We start from the raw sequence: 14,726 nt of genomic DNA, 5'->3' as shown, positions 1-14,726 counted from the left end.
AGACCCAGCTGCCTGCGGATTTGCCTCTGGAAAGGCCTGCTCCTGCAGGGCTTTTGTTGGGAAGATGGTCGCGTGGAGGAGCCATGTAGTGGCCCACGACACCCAGTGGCTCTTCCTGATCCTGCTCCCCTGGCATACTGCTGTTCTCGTCCGCCTGCCCAGCACTTAAGCCAGCCCAGCCCTGGCCTCCTTAGCCCTTAAAAAAGGAGCATAAAGGATGCGCTGAATGGGAGGAGGCAAAGCACTCCACTCCCTGTTGCATCAATCCCTCGACAAGGGAGATGGCTAGTGCAATAGCACTGGGGTAGGAGTCAGCTCCCTTGGCATTCAGCCAGTGCCCCTTTACACCGGCGGCACAGGGAGCGGCTCGGTGTCGAGTGAGCGGGAGCATTGAAATAGCTCCACCGCTACCGGTGGCTGCCTCCCAGATAAGGACCCTCGTGTGGAGTTGGGCAGGCAGTCCTTCTCCTGGAGGTGAACTTCATGACCTCCTCTGGCTTGGGGAGACAGATACTCTATTCTTGCTGTCTTCAACCTGTGCCAGTTTTGGAGGAAGTTGTAGAACCTGTAAATTGGTAAGATTTTCCCCTTACCTGTATGTAGAGGCTGCCTGCCGTTTTCCAGGCGGCGTTGTGGCGGTTCCCGGGCGGTGATTCTCCTGGTCAGGAGTCTGCAGGGCTGCCGGTCGGGTTTTTTAAAATTTCCCGCCGGTCCGCGGCTGTACGGAACAGCTGTTCAGCGGACCGGCATAGCGCAGCTCCTAGCAGCGGTCCGCAGCGTTAGCGGTCCGGGTGGCACCTTTTCCCCGTCACTGTCGGCCCCACGCTGGAGTCGAAACGGGGCCCGCTCACCATGCCTCACTTTGCTCCCCCTGGAGCAAAAATCACAAGGCCCGATTAAGGTAAGTACTTACCTCTCGTCCCTGGATGCGGGAGCTAGCCCGACTCCCGCTGGCTGCCGCGTTCTGCACGCTGTGCGATAATGCCGCATGCGCACTGGAGCTGGGGTCTTCACGGAATCACTCACGTGACTCCGAAGTAAAATGTCATGTTCCACACCATACATGGAACATATAGTAAGGAGCTGCTGAAGACCAGCGCTAGATGGACTAAAGACCACAAGATCATCTGCATACATAATATGGTTCACTAAAATATTACCAATCACGCACCCAGTGTTACAGGCTTTCAATTGTTTAGACAGATCATCAATATATAGATTAAAAAGGACTGGGGACAAAATTCCTCCTTGTCTAACACCATTGCTAACCCCAAATGGGGCTGAGACCCTATTGCCCCATTTTATTTGCATAATCTGGTGGGCATACCAGTAGGCCAGGATTCTAACAATGTATTCAGGCACCCCTCTTTGACTCATTTTACCAAACCGCTTTCTGTGATTAACACAGTCAAAGGCTTTGGAAGCATCAATAAAGCACATAAGGATTGAAGAGTTTTTGCCTCTATATTTGTTTACAATCTCCTTTAGGGCATATATGCATGTCAGTGCCATGTTTAGCTTTAAAGCCAAACTGGTTATCTGTGGAGTTAACAAACTCATTTATTCTATCCAGCATGTCTTATTTTTATGCTTGCAGTAGGGCTTACTGCCTACATATAAGGTGCTTACTATATCATTATGCATGGAGCAGATATCTCTCCTATGATTCACATCTTTACAATTAACATTGCTACATATTATTGCGTCTTTAGGTAGATGAATATTGCTTAAGGATTTATCTGTATGGGCATAATAGGCTAGGATGTCTTCCTTTGTAAGCGTTGACCAGTCCAGTTTTTCTGTATTAAAGCTATTTCTATCTCTGGATAGCACAGGTATGTGTTCAACATTTATTGTCATAGCAACAGGTATATGATCAGTCATTGCTGCCCCGTACAGAATGCTCATACACCCCAATGAGGCATGTGCATCAGCTGTACTAATACAGTGGTCCAGCCATGATGTGGTGCGCCAGACCTCACTAATATAAGTATAGCTATCTGCAGGTAAAAGCACTTTGCTTGACAATATTAAATTATTATCTTGACAGAACTGAGCCATATGATTGGCAAATAATGAGTTCCTATCTGAGATATCTGCATTCATATCCCCAATGACTACAATAATTATTGTTTTGAATGAATAGATGAAAGCAAGTCTAAATATTCATCCTCATTCTGATGGCATTCATAGGGTGTATACACATTCTGGATAACAAATTCCTTGTCGTTGTGAGTAAAGTGTATGCCAATGCACCAGTCAACATCAAGCCGAATCACATTTACTGATGAGTCAAGCTTCTTGTTCCATAGAATAGCCACACCACCTGGTATCCCACCTCTGACTATTCCCATGCCAAGGTCAGTTGTAGACTCCCCAGCCCCATGAAAGTTGTCATTGAGAGAATTGAGTTAGTCCAAGTCTTGCTTCGCTAAGAATGTCTCTTGCATACATAGTATGTCACAGTTCTCCAGGAGGTTGTCAACAACTGAGCGGCGAGCTTTATCCCCTGCGCTCTGGCCCAAACGCAGGCCACGACAATTGTACGATAGTACTTGAATGTTCTATCGTTAGATGTTAGAGTTAGATGTGGCCCTTGTGGCTAAAGGGATCAGGGGGTATGGAGAGAAGGCAGGTACAGGATACTGAGTAGGATGATCAGCAATGGTCATATTGAATGGCGGTGCAGGCTCGAAGGGCCGAATGGCCGACTCCTGCGCCTATTTTCTATGTTCCTATGTTTCTATGAGGGAGACCTTATAGAAGTACTGTTTATAAAATTATGAAAGGCCTAGATAGGGTAGACAGTCAAAACCTTTCTCTCAGGACAGATATATAGGATAGAGGGGACAACTTAATGTGAGAGAAGTAAAGTGTTTGGGAGATGTGTCTAGCAAGTTTTTTTGCACACGGAGTAGTGGGAACCTAGAACACGCTGTGCGAAATGGCGATGGAGGCAGATACGTTAGTGGCATTTAAGAGACCTTTAGATTGGCAAATGGATATACAGGAAATGGAGGGAACTAGATCACATGCTGGCAGAGTAGATTAGCTTGACTTAGCATCATGTTTGTTGAAAGACCTGTCCAGTGCTGTACTGTTTGTGTTCCAGCAAGGACTAAAGTAGAAGAGTGAGAGGACATCTGAGGTAAAAAGCTCTTGATGTGACAGACAGGAAAGCAATCTCTCTGCTGCCGATAGATAAATGAGCACAAAACTCAAATCAATAATCAAAGGGAAAGGTTAGAAGTATATATTGTAGAGTCCTCAGGACTTTATACATCCAGCTGGAAACAATGGTGGTAACAAAATGCACAAGAGATTTCAAGTTCAAGTGAGTTTATTGTCATGTGTCCCTGTATTGGACAATGAAATTCTTGCTTTGCTTAAGCACACAGAAAATAGTAGGCATTTACTACAAAACAGATAAATGTGTCCATATACCATGATATAAATATATACACACATGAATAAATAAACTGGTAAAGTGCAAATAACAGAAAGTGGTTATTAATAATCAGAGTTTTGTCCGAGCCAGGTTTAATAGCCTGATGGCTGTGGGGAAGTAGCTATTCCTGAACCTGGTTGTTGCAGTCTTCAGGCTCCTGTACCTTCTACCTGAAGGTAGCAGGGAGATGAGTGTGTGGCCAGGATGGTGTGGGTCTTTGATGATTCTGCCAGCCTTTTTGAGGCAGCGACTGCGATAAATCCCCTTGATGGAAGGAAGGTCTGAGCCGATGATGTACTGGGCAGTGTTTACTAATTTTTGTAGTCTTTTTCAATTGGAGATTGAATTTAAAAACAATTAGACTGAGGTATTGGGAAGGAGCAAGCACATAGGATAAAGTGAATAGTTCTTCCACAGAATTGACACAGGAGAGGATTTACTTTCCAATTAAAATTGTCTTATAAACCATAAAACAATGGGACTGATAAACCTCCAGATATTAGTCACACAGAAGTGGTGAAAGCGCTTTTACCAGTTGAAAGCATGTTGAACGCCAGAAAGAACAGAACATGTGAACTCAGAAACATATACTGAAGTCCTGAATAGCATGGTGGAAACAAAACTGCCTGTCATCATTTATCAATCTCTATTGTGTTATTGTATTGTAGGATTGCTGGGACCTTTATCTTTAACAAGTTATCCTCACTCACCACCACAACTGTTCTATTCTGCAAGTAGAGTTTATTAGAGCAGAAACAAACTAGAGCAGTGAATAATTAAATACATAGGTTTTATATATGTACCCTTTGACCTTGCACAAAAGAGAAAGTTATTAGAAGCACAAATGTATTATTTGTATTTGCTATGACACAAATGGATTTTAGAGATGTTTAAATTATGTTTAGTGATACCTGTTATTTGGAATCAGTAACCCATGAAATATAATTCTGAAAAGGTCTGCTACATGAACAGATCCTAGCGAGTGATGAACATACTTATATAATTGGGATGTAGGATTAGAAGTCTCTGACCCATGTTTGGGTCTTTGCAAAATCGCTCGCACGGCATTAGAAATAAAGGTCTTGGTTGAGTGGAAATGGGAGATTTGAGAAGATTGGCTTGTCAGAAGTCTTCACATAAAGACATTTCTGAGGGATAATTGAACAAGGACGTGGAGATTTGGCAACAACATACTGTGGTTGGAAGATCAGGGCTGAAGTGTGATTGTTCATCGTTGATCCACATCAGTGTCAGAAGTAGACTCATGAAATTCCCCCTTGATTTGTATGAAACTTATTTTGTGAGTTTGGGTGACTTAATACCAGATTTTTTCATTAAGGCACAGAGTTAGTAATGCAGAACCCAGGCCTCTTTGACTTTTAAATAGTCATGATGGAGAAATATTGATCCCATGAACCAAAAAGCTCTACTGAACTCTTTTTACATTGGAAGGTAGCTGACATGTCCAGCCAAGTGACAAACAGTCTGGGCCACCTTTTATTGTTTTGAGCTCACAGAGGGGTAATAGGCGATCATTAAAATTATATTAATAAAGGCCCCTTGCATCTAAGGAGCAGTTGCTTTGTTAACGTAAGATTAAATCACTGATATAAATGAATGCCTAGGAATTCCTATACTATTTAGGAAGAATTTGAAGACGGCATTGTGACGCAGTTGTCGAGTTGCTGCCTTACAGCGCTAGTGACTTGGGGGTTCGATCCCGATTATGGATGCTGTTTGTACGGAATTTGTGTGTTTTCCATGTGTACCATGTACGCTTTCTTTTGGTGTTCCGGTTTCCTCCAACACTCCAAAGACGTACAGGTTTGTAGGTTGATTTGCATTGGGAAGAATTGTAAATTGTCCCTAGTGTGTGGTATAGTTCTGGTGTATGGGGATTGCTGGTCGGTGTGGACTTGGTGGGCTGAAGGGCCTGCTTCTGTGTTGTATCTCTAAACTAAAAACTTACAAAAACAATAAAATCACCAATTTCAGTCCTTCCCCAGTCCATTTTTCTGAAAAGATAAAAATTTTTTTTGTTTCGTTTTCCTACAACTGAAGGAAATCTCTGAAAAAATTGTAAATTCATCAGATGAAAATACCGATCAGATGAGGAAAGTTATAGACAATTTTGTCAAATTTAAGGCAGCCAAAGGAATGTTTTCTCTGGAACGAGGAATGTTGAGGGGAGACCTCATAGAAGTGTATAACATTATGAGAGGCATAGACAGGGTAGATAGTCTGAACATTTTTCCCAGGGTGGAAATGTTAAAGACTAGAGGGAATAACTTTATGGTGAGAGGGGCAACATTTAAAGATGTGCAGGGCAAGTCTTTTTATGCAGAGGGTGGTGAATACCTGGAGAAAAACTTCCAGGAGTGGTGGTGGAGGCACTGGCATTTGAGAGGCTTTTAGAAAGGTACATGGATATGAAGGGAATGGAGGGATAAGCACATTGAGTCACAAAATGGTTGTTCAAGTCGTACCATAGAGATGTGGATGCGCAAAACTATGCTGACAGTCTAAAGTGAATGTGCAAAAAAACTATGCTGAGTCAGGAGCATGTGGAAGGATTATAGATGGTAAGATTGAGGACAGTTCAGTCGCATGCGGCCAGGGGGGGGGGGGGGAGCAGCCTGTGGAGTCACACACACACACACACACACACACACACACACACACACACACACACACACACACACACACACACACACACACACACACACACACACACACCAAACCCCCCCCCCCCCCCCACACACACACACACACACACTAACCCCCCCCCCCCTTGATATTATATTAATATTAATTAATATTTAATTAAGAGAGAGACAGAAGGAACTGCAGATGCTGGTTTACCAAAAAATAAACAATGTGTTGCAACTCAGTGGGTCAGACAGCATCCCTGGAAGACGTGGATGTGACATTTTGGATCAAGACCCTTCTTCAGATTTATTTAGTTAGCTAGATTTAAATCCCACAGATGCCTTAGAGGGATTTGAACACCTCTCTGGTTGCCTGCACTATCCAGTACGTAGTTTACTGATCAGGAACATTGACCTGTGGAGTAAATCTGACAATTCCAATTTGGAAAATATCCAATGTTGAATTGTTGCAGTAAATGAGTGGCTTTGGCACAAAGTGGCCACAGGGCACTTGGAATCCTCAGCGTCAAAGGTGGATGGTGCTGCAAAGTTTGTAACATAAGAGATCAGTTACCCATCTGCTTGCTTCCATTCACATTCTGGAACCTGGTCTATGGTTCTCTTCAAACTGATTTTCCATTGTTTGTTTTATAATCATGACACAAATCCAAATTGAAGTCTGCAGACTATTCTTCTAATATCAAACCTGGGAGCTTTGTCTAACAGCAGCCAGGTTCTGGTACCTTTACAAATGTAGCGTTGATGTAAAATGTATTATGAAGGAGCAGGTCAATGAATTAACTCCCCTTCCCATTCCAAAACTGACCTCTTTGTCCCGGGCCTGCTCTATTGTCAGTGTGAGGCTAAACGCAAATTGGAGGAACAGCACCATTCATTTCTCTTGGGCAGCTTACAACCCAGGATTTGAACGTTGATTTCTTTAATTTCAAGTAGCGCTTTCATTCGCTTCTTTTCCCCCATCCCCCATCCCCACCCTACCCACTCATGCATAGCCCCCAACTGCGCAGGCACAGCTAGAGAGGGAGAGGGGTAGAGAGGGAGGTGGAGGGGGGGTTAGAGAGGGGGAGTGAGGGGGGTAGAGAAGGAGGGTAGGGGGAGGGGGTAGAGAGGGAGAGGGAGGGGGTAGAGAGGGTGAGGGGGGGGGGGGGGTAGAGGGAGAGGGGGAGGGGGGGGTAGGGAGGGAGGGAGGATAGAGTGAGGGGGCCAGAGAGAGGGGCAGAGAGGGAGGGGGAGGGGTAGAGTGGGAGATGCTAAGAGAGTATAGAGGGAGGCGGAGGGGATAGAGAGGGAGAGGGGCCAAGAGGGAGGGGGTTAGAGTTGGGGAGTGGGGGGGAGGTAGTGTGGTGTTGATGGAAGGTAGAGAGGGAGGGGGGTAGAGAGGGAAGTGGGTAGAGAAGGGGGAGGGAAGGCAGAGAAGGAGGGGATAGAGAGGGAGGGGGTGTGAGAGGGATTGTAGACGTTTGAAACAACTCGCCCTACCACTCCTCTCCCTCAATCCCACCACTCTCCCTCCTCAACTCCTCAGGATTTTTTCCCTCTCCTCCACTTCCCCCAACCCCTCCCTCACCTCTTCGAGCAGAGCCGATGGAGCAGGGCTAAGCGTGTCTGAGCCAAGTGGGGCTGAGCAGGGCCAAGCGGGCGGAACCGAATGGGTTGGAGTGCTGGAGTGCCCCACGTAGGGGGGTAGAGAGGGGGAGGGGGAGAGAGGGAGAGGGAGGTGAGGGGGGGATAGAGAGGTAGGGAAGAGGGAGGAGGAGGGGGATGCAAAGGGAGAGAGGGGCAGAGAGGGAGGGGATTAGAGAGAGAGAGGTAGAGAGGAGGGGATGGGGGTAGAGTGGGGGGGGGGAGGATGGAGGGATTCCAGCGGGGCCGAGCTGGTGCTGGAGTGGCCCTCTGCCCGGAGTGTGCGAGTGGATTGTGACATCAGTTAGAATTTTTTACTTCAAATTGGGTGAACATAAAGAACTTTAATTTTTTGAAACCGTTTTTAAAAGATTCGTAACTTGGGAAATATAGGTTGAAATGCGACGTGAAGATATTTATCGCGTCCACGGTAAAAATGTCAGTAGCATGTGTGAAAACGGGTAGGCTGCGGCCTAGCATTTGGAAGGAGATAGGAATTAAGGAGATTGACAGAAAGCTGACACAACCCTGGCCCACATCGACACAAGAACAAAGGGAAGAGTTTTAGTATAACATAGATAAATAGATAGATTAAACAAAGGGGCCGAGGTAACATTGAAGTGTCCTCAGTATAATGTTAAAGAAAATATGGCCAATGTTTATGTCCCCTTCGGCACTTTTGTAAGTATATTCTATTTTAATTAATAATATATACTATTTGGGCATGATGTGTGCAAATTTCCACTGTATTTTCCGCAACACTGCAATGATCAGACTCGAGATATAGTCAGTCAGTTCAAGTAATCAGAGTGAAGAAGGGCCCCAACTCAAAACATCACCTGTCCATGTTCTCCAGAGTTGCTGCCTGATCCCATGAATCCCTCCAACATTTTGTGTCTTTTCTGGATATGTAGTTCGCTGATTTGGGAAGTCTTAAAAGGTATGCAATAGGTGCCAAATAAATCAAAATCTTTTTTCTTCCTTTCTGAATTTCCATGCTAGTTCAGCTTCGGTGAGCACTGATTGCCTCCAACTCTTGACATCAGGATGTGTGTGCCTAAAAGTGAGAGTCAGCAGACTGTTAAACGTGGAGGAAGAAAGGGCCATCACAATCGAATCCTTCAAGCAGGAATAATTGGTTGGAAATCAGGAGCAGGAATGCTGGTTGATTAACTTTGTTGTTGAGAATGTTGTAGCCTGCTTCAGCTTTGATACTGCCTTCTATCTACAAGCAGAGCACGCGGCAGAGAGTGTGGCTCCAACCAGGGACTCATGGCATTGCCTTGGCTATTCACAGGGTAGTTAAAATGTACCAGCCTTACTTTGAGCCCTTCTGGAGCTGGGTCTGAATATACTTTCCCCTTCTAAAAATCAGTTTCTAATGAGATAAATAAGGGAGAATATTTGGTGTTTTGTAAGTTTTAAATGTAATTTATGTGGGCAAAAGAAAAGGCTTCATGTACAGCCCAAAGGAATACAACAAAAGTCATGTTTAAACATCTATCCCTCGTGATAGGCAGCTGGTTTGAATTCTATATGTTTTGATTAGAGATGTCTTAATGGAATTCTCTTCAAAGAATTTTTAAGATTGATTGATGACTATGACCACCCCATCCCCAATATTTTGTTTTTATATTGTGCTGACAATAATGTTCATTGGCATGAGTTCTGCTACAACAGAGAGAGGACATCATGCAGTTATCTTTATGAGTCATCCAAACACAATACTAAATACATGTCAGGAAAGGAAATATTAGCCGAGAGGGAAAAATGCCTTTGATGTACTTAAGCACACAGTGATTTGTGCAGGGCATGCAACTGTTGCCCTCTCATAAGAAACAGTGCATGCTTATAGTTCTGTAGTCTTTCTAAGAGCCTCTGAGACCACCCATTGCTTTAAAACAGTCCCGTCCTTTCAGCAGAAGTGGTACATGTATGTTTAGCATCGATCTAATTGCGTGCATCACTTTGATCAAAGTTTCTATGGCGAGAAGTCAAAAGCAAAGGTGAATTTGATCAAATATGGTCCGTTGCACGCCGTCTCCCAAGTTACCAGACATGTGACTTGCAAAGTACAGGCCTTGATTGAGCCTGTGAAGCTGTGGGAAGAATTATTGAAGCTTTACAGGTTCCTGCAAAGAGAGGAATCAGCCAGGGCATATTTTTTGTCTGATATTCATAGAAAGATCTAAAGCACTCTGCTTAGCTAGCAGCACTACAGTCGAACAGGATGGTAGAATGCTCAGTAAAAATAACACAGATGGAATTTTCACAGCTGCAAGTTAAAATTTAAGAATCCTCTGTTTGTTTATATTGATCTTTACAAATCTGTTGCCAAGAGCCACTTGGCAATGACAAAATGCATTGACAAGTGCACATCTCGCTACTAAGGAACATGTGCTGTTGGATTCCCTTTAGCAAGTGGGGTTTAGCAAGGAGCAAACTGCTTTGGCACTAGTACATTTCTGTGATGTGGCTTGGACAAGAGGGGTGGTGCATTTTCCTTTCTGCCAAATATGGCCGCTCACACATCTTAAAAGTTTTTTTTTTCAAACCTCTCTCTGATTGTCAAATCAAAACTGTTTTTTAGTACACTTTCCAGCAGGAACCTGTGCCAAATGGACCCAGAAAGTCCCAGTGTTTGATTTGTGGTCTGTGCTAAACTCACTGATCTCAGAGGGCTGGCTGTAAGGATGTTATGATTAGCCTCAGAAATTCTGCTTGTTCGAAAGTGGAAGATAAGCATACAAAATCTACAAAACTTTAGCAGGCGCAGAAATCAGAACAGGCACAATTTCCGCCCATTAATTTTCTATTCCACTAATCCAACTCAGAATTCCAGGAAGCAGATTATTAAAATAATTAATTGGACCACTTATGGACATAAGTGCATAGGAATGGTGTCCAAGACCTCAACTGCTGTGGTGGAGGCAGGTTCATTGGTATCATTTAAAAATAAATTGGATAGGCATATGGATGAGAAGGGAATGGAGGGTTATGGTATGAGTGCAGGCAGGTGGGACTAAGGGGAAAAAAAAAAAATTGTTCGGCATGGACTTGTAGGGCTGAGATGGCCTGTTTCCATGCTGTAATTGTTATATGGTTATATGGTTATATAACTCAAAACCAAAATGCCAGATTTTTTTTGAAATTCTTTCAACAATCTTCTTTTTCTGTATTAACGAGGCTGTCACATGACGTGTAGAAGGAGCAGGCTGAGTGGAGATAATAGGGTCACCTGAGAGATCTACAAACAGACACCTAAAGTCCGTCAGCATCTTGGATAAAGGCCCGGCTAAAAATACGTTTCCTTAGGAACGTCTGAGCAGCTGAAACAATGGGGTAAAGTTCTACACCAGAATAAAACGTAGCTTCATGGTTTCACCATGCCAGCCACAGTGACACAAGAAGAGATGGAATCCATACAAGATACAGGGTGGGAGAATGTGTAGTCAATGTCGCTGTGGGAATCAATGGGTTTATAGATGCCAGTGGATAGATTGTCTTTGGAAATGGAGATACAGAGATCCAGGAAATAGAGAGAGGTGTCAGAAATGATGATCCTAAAGGGGCTGTCCCACTTGGGCGACCTAATCCGCGAGTTCTGGCGAGTTTACCCTCGACTCATACTCGCAGCATGGTCGACACGAAGTCGTAGGTGGTCTTTGTAACTCTCCTTCATGCTCGAGAGTAGTCAATGTGTACTCAAGGCCTCAGCTAGGTCGAGGCGTATTTTTCAACATGTTGAAAAATGCCCGCGATTAAAAAAAGGTCATCATGGAAAAATTGTATACTTTTTTTACTCGTAGGTTTAGTCGTAGTAGGTCGTAGTAAGTCGTCATAGGTAATCGAGGGTAGTCAAAGGCAGTCGAAGGTAGTTATAATTAGTCTTCATCATAGTCGAAGAGAGGTCGTCTTCACTCTCCACTACTCGGTCCAATTTTCCCGAAGTTAGTCGTAGTTAGTCGTACCTAGTTGAAGCTGGTCTTCAACATAGTCGAAGAAGGTCAAAGGAGGTCTTCTACATGGTCGAAGGAGGTCTTCAACATGTAATTATTTCAAACTCTTCTAAACTCGCCAATTAGTTTGCCCAAGTGGGACAGCCCCTTAACAGTGGTAATTCATTTTTTGAGTCTATTTAATTCTCAATCTACAGGTTTCTGGAAACGACAATGCATTAAAGGCATCTTTATTGCATTTAGGACTGCGTGTTCCAATGGGGTAGATGGAGCATGAGCAATGAAAACTCGCAATGAATAAAATAATCCTTCTCTTTATTATTATGGGATGGACCATGAGGAAAATACCAAAATTCAGAGCATAACATTTGGCTGTTAATCTCTCTGTCAGCAGAATTTGTCGTCTCCACTGTATTTTCCTCTGCATTTGCATTAGTTTAGCTCATCATATGTTTGAGGAATCAGCATATGTTCTAGCAATAAATGGTGCAACCTGGCCATCTGATTTTACCATCTGACTGGATCTACTGACCACTTTGAAGGAAGTTTTAGATAATCAACCTTTCATTAATCTGCACCTTCACTCCCTTTAAACTTTCTGTTTATTGCAAAAGAGAAAGTATTATTATTGAGAGGGTGACAGATAATCTCTATTAACAAAATGTAAATCTGGCACTAGTGCGGTTTAGTGGGATGTAAAGTAGAGCTTATTGATTGAGTGAAAGATACAGCATGGAAATAGGCCCTTCAGCCCATCACATCCAAGCTAACCAGCAATCATCCATCCATTCACACTACTACTTTCACAACCATTCCCTACACACTAGGAGGCAATTTATAAAGTTCAGTTAAACTATAAACCTGCACGTCTTTGGCGTATGGGAGGAAACTGGAGTATTTGGAGGAAACTCACCATAAGATGAACAGGTGTCAGAGGTTATGGGGAGAAATCTCAAATTGTGGAGTACAGGGGCAAATAAATAAATGATAGGTTTTTGTCCCAAACATTACAGAGGGCACTGTTTGACCTTATGAACTTGTAAAATCCACATTGAGGGTACCAGAGGTTAGGATCAAAGATCTTATAGCAGCTCTGCTATAGGATCTTTGGTTAGGATTGAACCTGTGGCTCTGCGAGGCAGCAAATCCACCAGGTCCGCTACCCCGGATTCCTCTCTAGAACTTTCATGAAACCACTGTGAGTTTTTCTTGACTTTATCAGGGCCTTTCTAAGTCAGGTTGCTATTTTTATGTCAATTTGTAATAATGCATTATTATTGACTGATTAAGTATGATTAAATTCTGATGAAGGGTTTCGGCCCGAAATGTCGCCTATTTCCTTCGCTCCATAGATGCTGCTGCACCCGCTGAGTTTCTCCAGCATTTTTGTGTACCTTCGATCTTCCAGCATCTGCAGTTCCTCCTTGAACACAAGTATGATTAAGTACTCCTTTGTTATTTGGTGTAGCAATATGGCAATTGGACTGAATTTATAAACATTTCAAAAAATTACAAATCAGCCAAATGTTGCTTACCATATCTTTATATTCATTTCATAAATACCTTTAAAACTGTATATGTTCAAATATTTTATTTTGTATCATATTTTCCTCAGTATTTTATTTTTAACAGTTTTATCCTCATTTATGATTTAGGACCCTTATGCTTTAGCTTGGGCGTGATGTAAACTTATATGCCTACTAAGTTTCACGCTAGACTCATCCAGCAAGAAATCAGGCACGTTAGCCCAATTTGTCTATACCAACCATCAAAGCTAATCCCATTCCCTCCCATTTGTCCCATATTCCTCTAAACTTTACACAAATGTTTTTTTAAATGTCATTGTACCCCTCTTAACTACTTCCTCTAGCAGCTCTTTCCAAAGTAATTATTTAACCAGTTTACAAATATTTAAATTTTAATGTAATTTCCCTCATTTTATTTTGAAAGTAGCCAAGCACAGTTGTGCATAGACACTAAATGCTGGAGTAATTCAGTGGGGCATGCCGGCAGCAAGCATCTCTGGAGAGAAGGAATGGGTGACATTTCGGGTCCAGACCCTTCTTCAGACTGATGTCAGGGGAGTAGGCGGTACAGAGATACTGTAGTCAGAGACAGTAAGACTCGTCGGAGAACTGGGATGGGCGAGGGGATCGAGAGATGGTAAGCAAGGGCTATTTGAAGTTAGAGAAATCAATGTTCATACTGCTGGGGTGTAAGCTGCCCAAGTGAAATACGAGGTGCTGTTCCTCCAATTTGCATTGGGCCTCACTCTGACAATGGAGGAGACGGTGGCCTAAAAGTTCAGTGTGGGTAGTGGAGGAGGAGATAAAGTGTGTCATTCTTTGATTTAAACTGGCATCTGCAGTTCTTTCCTATACATAGTTGTGAGTGACAGGCTGTATCCTACCACTCTAATATTGAAGTGGACACCAGTGTGATGTGCTATGAAAACCAAATGTCATTCAAAAATAAGGTGCAAGATTATCAAAGCTGAAAGCACTTCATGCGTTTTTGTTTTTAGGTCCTGCATCTTCTACAGAGCCTGTGATGACATCCCGAGAGGAGTGGAACTTTTGGTGTGGTACAATGATAGCTATACGTCATTCTTTGGGATCCCATTTCAGTGCGTTGCACAAGATGACAACCGTAAGCATTTCTTTCAGTGCCTTTAAAAGAATGTTAACACAGAATAACTTTTCGTTGCCATATTTAATCTACAAACAAACTTTTCCTGCAGAACTATCATGTACTTTACTGGTTAGTTTGGGGATCTTCTTTGTCAATTGAGGTGATCTTTTCTTTAGAACTGAAAAAAATAGCAGTTATCTTGTTGCTGCTCTTTCTTAGTGCTGCATGGTATTTTGATTTAATTTGCTAATTTGAGAAAATATATATATATTGAACTGTGATTGTGAATACACAGTTACACTTGTAGTTCTGTGGCTTTTCACATTATTTTGCTGATCTCCATTATGATGAGATTTTCAATAATTTTCTCAGATTTTCCTAGTTATGCACTAGTGA

General features: G+C 43.0%; 1 protein-coding gene across 2 annotated transcripts in view; it reads left to right on the top strand.

The window, feature by feature from the left end:
- Positions 1 to 14,726, top strand: part of prdm6 (PR domain containing 6) — a 220,442-nt gene that overhangs the window by 140,393 nt on the left and 65,323 nt on the right. For both annotated transcript variants that reach the window (XM_055633124.1, XM_055633125.1), the window contains one exon: positions 14,224 to 14,348. In XM_055633124.1, coding sequence (XP_055489099.1) covers positions 14,224 to 14,348 — 125 coding nt within the window. The remainder of the gene's footprint in view (positions 1 to 14,223; positions 14,349 to 14,726) is intronic.

The sequence above is a fragment of the Leucoraja erinacea genome, chromosome 3 (assembly GCF_028641065.1).
Source record: "Leucoraja erinacea ecotype New England chromosome 3, Leri_hhj_1, whole genome shotgun sequence".
NCBI classification, from domain to species: Eukaryota; Metazoa; Chordata; class Chondrichthyes; order Rajiformes; family Rajidae; genus Leucoraja; species Leucoraja erinaceus.
This window is presented reverse-complemented; position numbering and strand designations above follow the sequence as displayed.